This window comes from Ctenopharyngodon idella, chromosome 3 (genome assembly GCF_019924925.1).
Source record: "Ctenopharyngodon idella isolate HZGC_01 chromosome 3, HZGC01, whole genome shotgun sequence".
Taxonomy (NCBI): domain Eukaryota; kingdom Metazoa; phylum Chordata; class Actinopteri; order Cypriniformes; family Xenocyprididae; genus Ctenopharyngodon; species Ctenopharyngodon idella.
This window is the reverse complement of record NC_067222.1, coordinates 21,577,759-21,592,916: the sequence shown is the minus strand read 5'-3', so window position 1 is coordinate 21,592,916 and position 15,158 is coordinate 21,577,759. Positions and strand designations below refer to the sequence as shown.

Below are 15,158 nucleotides of genomic sequence, written 5' to 3'. Positions count from 1 at the left end.
TTACTGTATAGTTTATGTAAGCAATAAGGTACGAGAGGCTGTGCTGTATCATGAATAAGTCACGGCTGAAGGGCGTTGCTAGCACTAGCCTCAAGTACCTTATTGCTTTTATAAAATGGTTACCACACAATACAAATATTAAAGCCAAAAATATGTATCAATGCAACATTCATGAAGTAAACTTTCACTAAAAGCCTTCCTTCCGCCGGAAAAAATAGTCCCTGACCGTGAACAGCAACAGAAGTTACATTATTACGCCATTAGATGGCAGCAAAGACTGTTTTATGAGTGTGTCATTCAGTAGCAAAGACTTTTACATTGAAAAGACTGAATTGGTTTGATAACGGAACAAGACGCAACTGACAAATGCTTTGACTAGTGCTGTCAGTCACGGGAAAACCCCTTAACTGTTAAAAGGACAGGATAATACATCAGACATTTAAACAGATTTTTTATTATGAACATAGGACTGACCTGAAGGAAAATGCTAAATCTGAATGCAGGTAATAAACTCACTCACTCGATCTCTTTCTCACAATACTCTTCTACATAATACAGTAAGCTTCAATGAACAATATCAATTGAGAACATACAGTTTACGTTGCTAAGAGTGGTTGCTAAGGGTGTTGTGTAGTGATACACTGAACCGTTGGGTGAAGCGGTCATAGCCGTGTTTTATCGTGAATAAAACACAGCTATTGACCAATCAGAATCAAGGACAGGAACTAACCGTTTTATAAATGTTTTCCGAAAGAAATTAATACTTTTATTCAGCAAGGATGCATTGTAAAGTTGATTAAAAGTGACAATAAATACATTTATAATATTACAAAAGAGTTCTGTTTCAAAAAAGTGCTGTTCTTTTGAACTTTCTGTTCATCAATGAATCCTGACAAAAATGATCATATTAAGCATGAGCACAAATATTAAGCAGCACAACTGTTTTTAGCATTGATAATATTTAGAAATGTATCTTGAACATCAAATCAGCATATCAGAAAGATTTCTGAAGGATCATGTGTCACTGAAGACTGGAGTAATGATGCTGAAAATTCAGCTTTGATCACAGGAATAAATTACATTTTATAATATATTAACATATAGAAAACAGTTGTTTTTAATTGTAATAATATTTCACAGTATTACCGTTTTTACTGTATTTTTGGTCAAATAAATGCAGCCTTGTTGAGGATTATTTCAAAAACATACAAAAATTAAATATGAGAGCCACAGCTAATTCATATGTTATGCTAATTATTGTAAATACATAATATACATATAAACATAATTTTCAACATTTTTTGTAACAATTCTACAGTGAATTTGTCTGTCTGTGTGTCTACAGTGAGTGTTTTTGTGTTGCTTATGTTTCAAACACAAGGTTAAACAGATTGTTGTTTTTAAATAAAGTAAGCGTCCCTGATGGACCTTTAAAAGCCTTTTTACCAGCTTCCACTTTACCCGTAGCTACAAATATAATGTTTCCATCTTTCCATTCAGAGTGTTAATAGACTCACACTGCTGTTGCCTCCAACGGATTGCTGTGGCCTTTGTATTTGCTCACATGCGGCTGTGTTTTAATACGGATCACTGATCATGCCGTAATGTAAAACTCCCCTTCTGGGCTCGGCAAAATATGTGTCTATCCTAATTTCTCATTCATGGTCTTCATCTTGTGCGTGCAAGCCTTTAGACTGAGAGAGCTGTATTGTTAGATGAAGCGTGTTGGCCCTCTTCAACACAAGAGCCTATAAAGCACTGCATCTTTTCTCTTATATTGTGACCTACAATTTTTACTCACATGTTCTTAACTGTCTTGCTTTTTTATGTAAGAAGTATCACACAAGAAAAAGTGCTGCTGAATTGATGTGGTTACAGCCATCACAGCCATGCCATTAGTTAGTACAGTGCATCTGCATTCCAATTCGCATACTTGTGCACTATTCTATGCCATTTTGTAGTATAAATGGTGTAGTGTGTAGTAGTGTGTTCACACTGAAAATTCCAAAAAGAAAAAGTGCACTTTAAATATCTGGATGATACACTTCATACAAAAACAAAGTTTGGAACATTGGACACTTCAACTGCACTCAACTGTTGTAGCTTCAATTACGCAGTGGAAGGGGAGGGGCTCAGATGTTGAATGACAAAATAACCTTATAAAATTCATACACTACACAGTTGAGTACATAGAGACAGAGTGCATTTAGCATTTAGGCCACGCCCACACCGGGGGGAAAACAGTCCAACCCTCTGCATTGACTTTGTATTGCGTGAAGCTGCCTTCTTGTCATTTCTTGCTTCTAACAAAAGACAGAACAATACCTAAAAACTGCTGTGTGACAGGGTGTACAGCAAACAAGCTAAAAAATACCCCAGAATTAAGTTTTTATAAGCTACAAACCATGAAAGCCAGCCTTTAAGGAGACAAAAGTGGATACAGGCAATAAGACATGAAGCATCAGCAGGAAGTATGGGTAAATTGTGGGATCCTGACACTCAGTATGCCTCAGTATGCATATGTGTGCAGTAAACATTTTGTCACTGGTAAGTCAAATATCCAAATGTCAGTTTATATATTATATTTCCTGTTGCTGATTATGTCCCCCTCCAGTGGGCGTAATTCTCAGAGTAATATGACACATTGCGCTCTGTCTCAATTGCCTGTATCCACTTTTATGTACTTAAAGGCTCTTTTTAAGGGGTTGACAGCTTATAAAAAGTTAGTTCTGGGGTTCTTTTAGCTTGTTTGCTGTACACCCTGTCACATAGCAGCTTTTAGACATTGTTCTGTTTTTTGTTATAAGTCAGAAATGACAAGGAGGCAGCTTCACACAATACAAACTCAATGGAGAGGGTTAGATTGTTTTCCCCCCCGGTGGGCGTGGTTTTCAGATTATGACGCGTGTCGCTCTGTCTCTATAGCATAAGTATATAGTGTATAATGAGTGTGATATTGTTTTTACATTGTTCAGTTAACAATAAGTTGAGTTATTGAGTTAGATCTAGGGACCAGAATGTTATAGAGAGATTTAGGTGGACTTTTTTGACTTGATCCAATAATTAACCACCCAGAACATCCAGCACCCTAGCATCATGGATCCACTCACTCATTTTCTTTAGAAAATGTCAAAGTCTAGTTTCTAAAAGTGCTCGCATATTGCCGAAGCATGTCTTGCAGTCTGCTATAGCGTGACACAGCGTCTGTCACATCAGATGGTGCCTTACCTCTTTGCAAGACATTTATTAGGCGTTTTTAGCACAGATGTTAATGTAGCAGTACTGATAATGAAATAAAGCAACGTGGTGTTTCTTTTAACATCATTTCAGAAGTTTGCTTTCTAGATTTTCTTGTAGCAGATGCTGCAGTGATGTTTATGCTACATTACATTGACTCATGAGTGCTTCGAAAACTTTATTTAAACAATATTAGATACTATGAAAGTTTAATATTTAAAAAACAGCCTTGATGTTAAAGAGACATTTATAGAAAACTGCTGATTGAGTCACATATTCAGTATTGAAAAGTTTGAACAAATTGATTCTTTGTTTAAATTAATCAGTCTGCAAATAATTATTAAAGGGATAGTTCACCCAAAAATGAAAATTTTGTCATTGTTTACCCTCAAGTTGATCCATCAACTGTCTGGTTACCAGCATTCTTCAAATATCTTCTTTTGTGTTTTCAACAAAAGAAAGAAACTCATACAGGTTTGGAACAACTTGAGGATGAGTAAATGATGACAGAATTTTAATTTTTGTGTGAACTATCCCTTTAATTTGAGTTGTCACTCAAAAGGTTTCCCAGAAGTCTGCATAAAACCTTATATATTTTAATTAATCATTAAAAGTATTTCAATTGAACTAAACATAATTTTAATTGGCTATATAATTATTTGGCTAAACAGCTATGCTTATCGCTGTTTTGAAAATGTGTTTTGAAATGAGTGTGATTTATGTTACAGTCCCGGTTATTGTCTGCCTTGACTCAAAAACCTTGACTCTCCCAAAGTAGATACATAAAAAATTCATGAAGTATCATGAAGTATATACTCCAACTCACTTTAAAAAACAGCAGCCGATCAATTTAAAAAGAAAGCCAGAGAGAAACGCCTCTAAGAGACAAGACTTTTGTGATCTTTGTGCTATTTTGCTCCAAGTCGCACTTGTTTGTAAAGGTCCTCAAACTTGACCTTGCTTAACTTCTTTATAAAATGTGTTTTTACTTCCAGTATTATTTTCAATATTTGTTGCTGGTGCTTGTGTTTCCTCCTCTCTCCTGTGTGTTCATTCTTGATGAAAGCAAAGTAGAATATTCCTTTAATGATTTCCTTTTGTTTCTTATTTCCTCTTGATCTCTGAGACAGTATGAATAATAAGCGTTTGTGTGTGTGCGACTGTGTTTCTGTCACCGAATACTGTATTCCCATTACAAAGCTGCCAGAGGCATCTGGTTATGAACCAGTCGCTTTGTGTCATGTTTTTGCCTGCATTGCGTGTGAATGTCTGAGTGAAATAGAAATCAGAACTTTCCATTAGTTTGTTGTATTTTAGCTTTTGTTTTATTCAGTGAGCCTGACTACAGCATGATCACATGATCACCTCTGGTCTGCAGCAGTTGTGATGGAGTTACTTTGAAACTAGTTTGATAGTCTCAGTACAGATAGTTTGCGAATGTCTTCCTAAAATTCCTCAAAACCAAATAACATTTCATTATTTTTGATACCACAGCAAATCCAATATGCTATTAAACACCCTCTTTTATTAAATTATTAATGATAGAAATAAAAACAATTAAATTCAAATTATGGCCTTCAATTTTTTTTAATTAAATCAACATAGCCCCAAGTGATTGCAAGTAATTACTGAAGTAAACAGTCAGCAATAATAAACAAAGAAATAAATGAAGCGCAATAAGTGGGTTTCTCATTTTCTTGTCAGTGTTGTTGACTGAATAATATTAATGACATAATAGACTGCGACAGACTGCGCAAAACCAGATCAAAACCAGTATATCAAAACAAAGTTTGTCCAGTCTTGACATCCCTAGTCTTAGCCAATCAACAGGCTGGTTTGAGCTCAGATGGGCAGGTCTTGTCTGGTCTGATCTGATCTGCTGTGGTTTGGTCTGGTCTGTTGGCATCTCTCATTGTCAGCCTCAGTGTGAAGCTCATCAGAAGCTGTCAGAGCGATATGGGCTCTATAAAACACCAACTCAACTGTTTGAAAAGCATCTCACTCCTCTTCACGCTGTGTTCCTCTCTAGCGCCGGACTGTCTTTTCCTCTCTTTCTCATGCACTCAGTGCCTTTGATGTCTCTCCAGCTCTCCCTCCTCTTGTTTTAGACATGCACTCGTTCACTGCTTCTCCACCCCTCGTCGTGTCTTCAGTGAGGCTTTAGGGTGTGTTTCAATCTGCTCCTCAGTTCAATAGTCAGCGCACTGCCCAGGGAGTCAGCAGTTCTTGTGCACTGAAACCATCCCTTTCTAGAGATTACCACAATCCACTATACAAATGAGTTATTAAAAGAAGATTAAAAATACCCCACTTTTTGTTTTCTAATTTATTACTTTTATTGTATTTACTTTGTTTTAACATTTTCTGAATGCCATTATGTGTGCGAACATCATTATGCAAAACTACATTTTTCAGTAGTATGACAGTAGCTCAGCTGTTTTAAGTGTAGCTTTTCCCCTAACAAGCACATTTTTCCAACAAGTAGTTCTTTAGTAGGACAAAATGCAACATTGCAACTGTTTTTTGTCCCAGTGAACTGGGCAATAATCATTTATTTTACATGTATTCATTTGCTTTCATCCAGAGCAGCTTACAGAGCACTCAAATATGTCTTATTATTGTCTCCGCATGTTACCTGATAGCGTTGCTAGCACCAGCTGAGCCCTAATTGAGATCCTCATCCATTTTTTTACCTAATTTTTTTGTGTCATATTTATAAAATATATAAAAAAAATATTTTAAGATATTGGGCCCTATCATACACCCGGCGCAATGCGACGCCAGGTGTGACGTAAGTGTTTTTTGCTTGTTTCAGCCCGACGCAGTTATCATTTTCATGTCCAGAGCCCACGTTGTTTAAATAGCAAATGCATTTGCACCCATCTGTTCGCCCATGGGCGTGCTGATCTGAAACTGAGGTGTGTTCAGGTGCATTGTTAGCGTGTTGCTATTTCGAGGCAAATGAAAACTACTGCGCCATTGATGAACAAAAACCTGTGCTGCGTCCCAATTTGCCTACTTATACTACACCCTAAAAGTATGTACTGTTTTTGTAAAGAAAAAGCACATACTTTTGAGTGTGTAGGAGAGTAGTATGCAAGCTTTGAGACATACTACTTCGTCCTTGGTCATAATTGCGTCTTTAACAGCTGTTCTTTCGCTTAGTTACGTGCAACCTGTAACCGTTTAAACTGCCCTGTCAACCATCTTGTCACAGTTAAAATCCTCTACATACAATTAAATTTAATTTCATATCGTTTCGGCGAGAAATGTTAGCTGTTAGAGTGTGCACGGATCTGCACTTCAGATTCTTACCGGAAAAAGTAGACCATCTTTGGAATACTTATTTCAACATACTACGATTTGGGACACACTAATTCTAATTTCGAATACTATTTAGGACGGATAGAATCCGAATTGGGACGCAGCACTGGTCTAAAGTCAATGGCACAGTATTTTTTTTGTTTGTTTGTTTGTTTTTGTTATTTAAAGAGCATGTTAGTAATATGCGCCTATAGGCGGGTGTACAACGCGCATACACTCTGCTTATCACACACACAGGGATGCGCAGCAGCACGCAAACATGCCAAATATTAAAAATAAAAGGATTACAATGCTTTAGCCACATGCACGAACAGATCCGTTTTCTCTCTGGAGAAGCGTTGAGTCTTTCTGCTTGAAAATTCCGCCATGTAAATAGCGAATCTGCCAAGGTACAAGCGCAACTGGCTTTTAAAGGGAATGGGAGGTGAGAATCTGATTAAGAGACTAGGTACAACCCTTTTAGACAATGCGCCTGGCATGCTGACCACTTTTTCCATCGTTAAACTAGCAAAAGTGGATTCGGACACGCCCTAAGTGCACCTGTGCCATGCACTTTAGACCATGCGCTTAGATCCTTAAAATAGGGCCCATAATGTTTCAAACCTTAACACTTTTGGGTTCAAGCAACATTGCACCTCTTTGACTTACATTATAGACCTCAGAATAGTCTTTAGAATTTTGTCTTTGAACTTCTGTTTTTGCGGTTGCTCTGTATATTTCTATGACATTGCTGTCGAAGAGTAATTGGCTGGTGGTGAAGTAGATTTACTTATTGAAGAGATAACAAAAATGATCATGAGCTTTATAATGTTTTAAGCGAATGTCATAACAAATGTCAGTAGACCAAGGAGATTTTAAAACGAGCGGTTCATTCATAAATCTGTAAGATCTTACCTTCATGCTGTGGAAATATAAACCGGAAGACAGAACACAATGAGCGCAGCGCTGAAAAGGGCGGGGCAAAAACATTTATAGTCGAAAGAAATCATACAGGCTTGGAACGATGATGGTGAGTAAATGATGACGTTTTAATTTTTGGATGAACTAACCCTTTAAGATACTGCTCACTTTTTGCTTTGTAGCTCTTTGAAAAGAGAATGGGAGCTACGCTTTCAAAGTAGCTTCCCCACTTCAGTAAATATTCTGCAGTAGTATTGCCCTTGACCTGCTACATTTGTAAGTGCTACAGTGAGTTAAATATAACCGTTTTGAGGTTTTGACCAAGACTAGAGGTCAAATGTGTTTCAGATCAGGGCATTAAGTGTAGTGCTCCATGTGGCAGATGTGCTGTAGCAGTGGCTGTCATTGCCAATTCCTCCCTCTCGAGCTGCTTTCATCTCCATCTCCGGCAATCTCGACATTCCCTGGCCCTGCTGCCAGCGGGGCTCATGAGGGTTGACAGTTACGCCCAGTGATGCTGCAGTATTAGAGATGATTCTCCAGGGCCCCGGGGTCTCGCCGAGCTACAAGGAGAGAGAGAGAGAGAGAGAGAGAGAGAAAATTAGCCCTCAGGAAGGGGAATTGGAGACTTTGAGGTGGGAGGAAAGGGGAAAGCCTTACAAGAAGAACTGTGCCTTCTGGGAAACAAATAGCTTGAGACATGAAAGACACAAGGAAGAAAAAGTCTTCTAGAGGGCTTGTAGCGTCGTCCCTCGCAGATATAGTGTTAGCAAGTGCAGTATCACATAGTTTTTATGTGAATCATATTTCAAATGGTCCTATTGTAAATTCCTATTCCCCCCCCCCAAAAAAAGAGCACACACTAAGGTATTTTTTGTTGAATGAGTGATTTCATTTGTTAAGAAGAGAGTGAAGAGGAGTGGATGAGGGTGGAAACCGAGAGAATGGGATCATTAAAGAGAGATGCATATCAAGAGACTGATGGGAGGGTGAAGAGAGATATAAAAGAGGGCTGATGACATCTCTGAGAGGGGTGTGAAAATTAGGAAATAAAATCAGATATAAGAGAGGAAGGGGTTTGTAGAGAGAAACAGAGATTAATGATATAAGCAGATTTTGTAAATGCACACTTTAATCCAGGCCTGGAGCAGGACACTATTTTATTTTCTAAAACAGATGCAGTGAAGCCCTATATAAGAACAAAAACAGTGGAACTGGGACATTTTTCTCTCTCCCTCCTCTTTGTGTTCCCCGTGTCTTACACCTTTAACCTCAAGTGAGACCTGCATTAAAAACAGTGACGCCTCAGATGAGGCCCATGTTTACAGAACATTGTGTCTGTGAGCACCTGTTCAAAACTTTGCTCTCATTTAAGTTGAATTATTCATCAGGGGTCACAAATCAGAACATTTCTCACAGAAAGTCTCTTAGGCTTATAAGACATTATTTTGTAGGAGAAAGGAACAGACTTAACATTCGGCTCAGTTTGCACAAAGTAATCTCCTAGTTTTTATGCACACAGAGCAACATCAGTCAGTTCTTGCAGCAAAGTATGAATAATATTCAGGCTTCTGTTTCTGATACATATAGCCCCTTATATCATTGAAATGTCATTCACCTTCATCTCTACTTACTTGTCCTTATGTCTGTGAGTATTTACTGTATGTGTGTGGAGATCAGGATTGTGTGCCTGGTCTGATGAGTCTTGATTTCTGCTGCAACATTCAGATAGGGTCAGAATTTGGTGTAAACAACATGAAAGCATGGATCAGTCCTGCCTTGTATCAACAGTTCAGGCTGGTGTTGGTGGTGTAATGGTGTGGAGGATATTTTCTTGGCACACTTTAGGACACATAAATGTCAATTGAGCATTGTTTAAACACCATAGCCGACCTGAGTATTGTTGCTGACCATGTTTATTCCTTTATGACCACAGTGTACACATCTTCTGATGGCTAGCAAGATAACACGCCATGTCACAAAGCTCAAATCATCTCAAACTGGTTTCTTGAACATGACAATGAGTTCACTGTACTCAAATGACCTCCACAGTCACCATATCTCAATCCAATAGAGCACCTTTGGGATGTGGTGGATTGGGAGATTTGCATCATGGATGTGCAGCCAACAATTTTTTTGTCCGATTTCCAAATACTTTTTTGGTTCTAATCAAAGTTTATAGTGTCGTGATTCACCTCATAGCTGGTTGGTTTGGTTCATGGCTTATAATTCTTAAACAAAGACCTTTTAAAAATACCTATGGGAAAAAGGTCTCTTGTGTCTTTCAGTTTTTTCCTTTAGTATTCTCAGAACAATGAGTTTTATAATTAGATTCTCATTTCAGTAGACGTGCTGTCTGGTATACTGATGCAGCACTGAAGGAGAGTTTAGAGGTGGTGTAGCCTATTGGCTAAAGATAACCGAAAGATTACGGTTCAAACCCTGAGAAAAGTGAACAATGAAGTAGCATTGCATTATTTTAAATCCCACGGTGCATCACAGAGATTGTCCTGTCATATGTGTTAGGGTAATTTTTAGATAAAAGCATCATCTAAATGACAGATGTGTAATATTCCTGTTCATCCAGATCTCTGGATTGGTCCAGGCAGAGCTCTTGTAGGTTGATGAGCACCACATACAACCCACCAATGTTACGTAATGAAACCCACTCAGAGCACAGTGTGGTGGCAGGAAGATTTTTTAATGTTTTTGAAAGTCTCTTATTTGATCAAAAATACAGCAAAAAAAAGGAATACTGTGAAATATTATTACAATTGCAAATAACTGCTTTCTATTTGAATAGATTTTCAATTGTAATTTATTCCTGTAATGGTAAAGCTGAATTTTCAGCATCATTATTGCAGTCTTCAGTGTCACATGATCCTTCAGAAATCATTCTAATATGATGGTTTACTGCTCAAGAATAATTTATTATTATTATTAAACAGTTGTGCTGCTTGATTTTTTTTTTTTTTTTTTTAACTGTACATGCATTATCATACGTACACAATCTTTCGTAAATGAACAGCCACACACTATAGTAGTTGCCCTCCTGCAATAGACACATTTCTCAAGACCCAAGTGTACAAACCTCTACATGATTCTTTAATAAAGAAGCTCTGCCAACAACATTTGTTAACATTGTTTAACCCCTTAGCATTCCTGTATAATTTGCCTAAAAAGGCATACCCAAAGTAAATTGCATTCTGTTCTTGAACCATTTGGAGTATATGCGTATATGTATGGTTTTGGTCTCTTTTGAAAGGTATGTGTACCGCGGGCGGTACAGTGGAACGCTAACAGGTTAATAATACTTTAGAAAACATGTTGCTCTGATCATTCTGAAATTGTGTTTTGCAAGATCCCGTCCCCCTTCTTCAGTACCTGATAATGGACTTTCATGTTGAAGCTAAAGCGTTTTGCTAAAGCTGGTTGGCTAACTGAAAACAATTTTTATTTATTTATTTTTTTAATTTGGTATTAATTTGGTAATCACAGATTGTAGTCTTGGAATTATGACCTAAATAATAATTTCACCGGAAAATGTGATCTGAACAAGTAAGTAACGTGTCTGCCACTTTTGTTCTGACTGAGAAAAATAGCATTACAATAAATCACGCTGCAAATGGTGATTAAATCTAACAATCGTTTTCTAACAAACAGCAATATATATATTTTTTTTATTATTATTATTATTTATTTATTTATTTTTTTTACCAAAAATGATTTTATTTGTCTTCAGTGTTTTGCTAATTAAACTTTTCTGTACATTTTGTTGGTTGCTAAACTGTTGTATTGGCATGTTTGGCTTTGCCAGCGCAGCTGACAACCACATTAGACCTTCACATGCATTGAGCAGATAAATCTCGCTGTACCAAGCGTCATTGAAGAAAGTCAGCAGCCGCGCTGCATTCCAGTCAGCAGAGCTGAAGCTTGTTTTTGCCCAGCTGACCTCCAACTGATCCAGATCAATGGAATGAGGAGCCAGCTAAAAGCAAAAAATACAGTCTGTACTTTCACTGCACATTACCCATACTGCCAGGTGTGGGGAAAATGACAATGAGGAATTTTTTTTTTTTTTTTTTTACTGTGGGCAGGTGAAGGACTATCAATTGGTTGAAGTAGAAAGCAGCAGAGAGGACAGATTTAGAAGCCTTCGAGATGTTTTCTTCTCTGATCTGGAGTTGGACTTGAGCTGTGTGGTTTAAAAGAATCACACGTCAGATGTTAGGCATTCTCTCACCCCTCAACACTCATTCAGAATTTATGACTTTTTGAAGGCCTTTTATCAGTTCCTTCTCTTTATGATCTTTAATGCATTGTTTCACGTTGCATTGCTTTTCTACTATACAGTATATCGCTGCTTATTTTATTTTATTTTTCCTCTGCTTGTGTCTCTTTTTGCAGTTGTAGAAATGGCGATGAACAGCATCCTCAACCCTGATGACATTAAAAAAGCACTGGATGCATTTAAAGGTAAATGTGATCCACCTTGTCATCCACATATGTACTCTTATTGTTGTAAAAAATGAGTATACATTTTCTAAAATCACTTCTTTCTAAGGGGCCATTCACACAGAACATGTCTTTGCATTTCACCTTGCTGTTTTCCGTATGTAAACAGGCACTAGACAGACGTCTTTGGCTATTGTAATCGCGTTTTGCATCTTTTGCGGTGTTTCATGCATAACACAGAATTGAGAATTGCAGCACTCAAGATAAAAGAGGTGTTTTCAATTTTCAGGCAAATTTTTCGTAGTTTCCAGACAAAACATCACTGATTCTCTCTGTGTTGCGATCTTCTCGTAGCTGTCGACTCATTCGACCACAAGAGGTTTTTTGAGATGGTCGGACTGAAGGCGAAGTCGGCTGACGATGTGAAAAAGGCTTTCCATGTCCTGGATGCTGACAATAGCGGATTTATAGAAGAAGAGGAACTTAAGTAAGATTTACACCATTTCTACACTACAAAAATAATAATAAATAAATGAAAAAAACACAACAACCGCGATAGGTAGCGCCGATAGAGGAAGATAGCCATACGAGATATCGTCAAATGCATCAGCTATCAGCCATATCATCAGAAGATTTGGCGTTTCCAATTAATGTATTAAATTATTATTATTATTATTAGTCTACTTTTATTATTAAATTAATATTACAATTAATTTGCACCGCAATAATTCCTTAGTGTATCAATGAATAACTGACACGCTGGGTTACTCCTCATTTCAAAAATGAGTTGTTTAACACAAAATACTTCTCTTCTCATTTTTTCACTGTATGGGCCACAAGAGAAATATTAAGAAAGTAAATTAAGACAGTTATCAGTTATCAGCACAAAGTAGATTCAGCTCTCATCGTCTCTGAGAGAATATTGGCCAGTAATGCAATGTCAGATGTCAGAAAGCTTTCACTTTCTGTAGAGAATAATTGACTGGGGTATAACTGTCACGCAACATTTGCGCATTGCTTGTGTGATATCTACTGGCTCACCTTCATGGTTTAAAATGGAAATATTTCCAATGTTGTGACGTGACATTTTTCTTTATTCACATTTTGCGTGCGTCATTTCTCGTGCTATACAATCAATTGAATTATGAAACACCCATCCTGCCGGGGGGGGTCTCAGACTTGTGGTTTGTGGGGGGGCCCTGCGGATTTGCTCTACGCCACTGCTTGTAACCCGTAACATTTATAATTGAAACTCTCAGAATAAAGGCGAGTAAACAAGAGGTTTGACAGGTGTTCGACTCGCTCTGTTTCCTCTCTGCAGGTTTGTTCTGAAGGGTTTTGCTACAGATGGGAGAGACCTGACCGATAAGGAGACCAAAGCATTCCTGCAGGCTGCGGACAAAGATGGAGATGGAAAGATTGGAGCAGAAGGTAAAATGAAAGGAATATACCGTAACACCAGGGGCGTCGTGCACTTTTTTTTTTCCGTTTTTTTTTTTTTTTGAGGGAGCAACAGTGGGAGTCCTGGCTCGCTTGATAAGTGATAAGATAAAATACTTTTTTAAAATTAAAAAAAAAAAAAAAACTTTTTAGCCCTTTATATAAGTGTAATATGTGTTAGACTAGTGGTGTAATTTGCCTCAGTTTGAATAGGCATACAGACTAAAAATGACTAGGAATACTGTGTGTATTTTTAAGACTAGCCTACTGTGTCATATTTGATACGCAAACTTCTAAAGCCTCTAAACTGTGAACATGATCAAAACTTTGCTGAAAAACCTGTTGTGCACAATATACTACATTCTGTTGTCTGATTGATAGTTTATATTTTTTTAGCAAGTAAAAGGCCTTTTAGTCTAATTCTAAAAACATCCCCCTTCAAGTTATGTTAATTTTGTAAAGCAAATGTAAGAATAACTTTTATGTTGTTTGTAATATTTCCAGATAAACAACCACTGGACCAAAGCGACTTAGTTTTACTGATTAATTATATTTTTAAGAAAAATCATGATAAAATGTGAGTGTCAAATGTGATTCATCACATTTTTTTTTGAGGAACGTTTATCTGTCCATCTCTCAATCATCATTGCATTGCATTATATGTTTTGCCTCCACAATAAAAACTGCGGCCGGGAGAATCTTGGACCAATTTCAGAGAATTCCCCCTGACCAAAAGAGTACAAAAGTTATTATAGACTAAGTGTACGATGAACATGACATGATTCATTACATTCATTATTTTCTCTAATGTGATTGGTTCTTCTTATGTTACTAGGTAAAAGCAAATTTCGATTCAGCATGTTACTAGGGTCATGAAGCTATATATATATATATATATATTCAGACAACTGTCTAGCTCTCTCGTTATATTCAGCATCTAGTTTTGTTTCCTCTATTTGCTATACTCAAACACATATTCAGACACACTTTGGCCCAGTGTTAGGGACATTTTGTTTTCAAAAGCATGACAATGTTAATTCAAAATCAAATGTTAACCCTGCAAAAAAGGAATGAAAAAGGACAGAGAAGGAATGTTAACTAACATTAACATCCCTGAAAAAGGAATGTTAGTTATGTTTAATTAAAAATTAAATTGAAATTTTCCTTCACAGAAGCAATTAGAATTTCATCTTACTTTTTGGCCATATAAATATCAACCAAATTCCATATTTTTTGCTCCATATTCTCATTATATCATACTATATGAGCTATTAAAGCCTGATGTATCAAATATGATACTCAATATATATATATATATATATATATATATATATATGCAACTTTTTAAATTTTATCTGTAATTTTTTTTCATTTTTAAAAATAATACAACATTTATTTTTCTGACTATTATTTCATAAGTCAGGCTTTACAGGGTTAATTTCAAGTAATGGTTTCCAGTTTGGACAGAAATAACTCAGATTCAGTGGCTCAGATTCAAACTGCTTACTCACTGTTTAAGTGTGAATCTTTTAGATTGACTCATTAAAAAGAACTTTTTCATAAGGTCATTTGAATCAGACCGATTCTGCGAATCTGATTCGCCAATATCTGACAAAACTGCATACGGATTCACACAAACTGACTAGATTTTAAAATTGTTGCAATCCCTTTTGTATTTTAATTTTATTTTTGCACTTAAAACTATATTAGTCGCAGTCTAGAGCCCTTATGGACATGATGGTTTTACTAAACCACATGTACTGTACCTTTTTCATCAAAAACTACTAATAATTTCTACTAAT

General features: G+C 36.8%; 1 protein-coding gene across 2 annotated transcripts in view; it reads left to right on the top strand.

Annotated features, from left to right (window-relative positions):
* pvalb6 (parvalbumin 6) overlaps window positions 1-15,158 on the top strand; it is a 43,349-nt gene that overhangs the window by 27,372 nt on the left and 819 nt on the right. For both annotated transcript variants that reach the window (XM_051886474.1, XM_051886475.1), the window contains exons 2-4: window positions 11,869-11,937; window positions 12,271-12,403; window positions 13,238-13,347. In XM_051886474.1, the coding sequence (XP_051742434.1) occupies window positions 11,877-11,937; window positions 12,271-12,403; window positions 13,238-13,347 (304 nt within the window). In that variant the 5' untranslated portion in view covers window positions 11,869-11,876. The remainder of the gene's footprint in view (window positions 1-11,868; window positions 11,938-12,270; window positions 12,404-13,237; window positions 13,348-15,158) is intronic.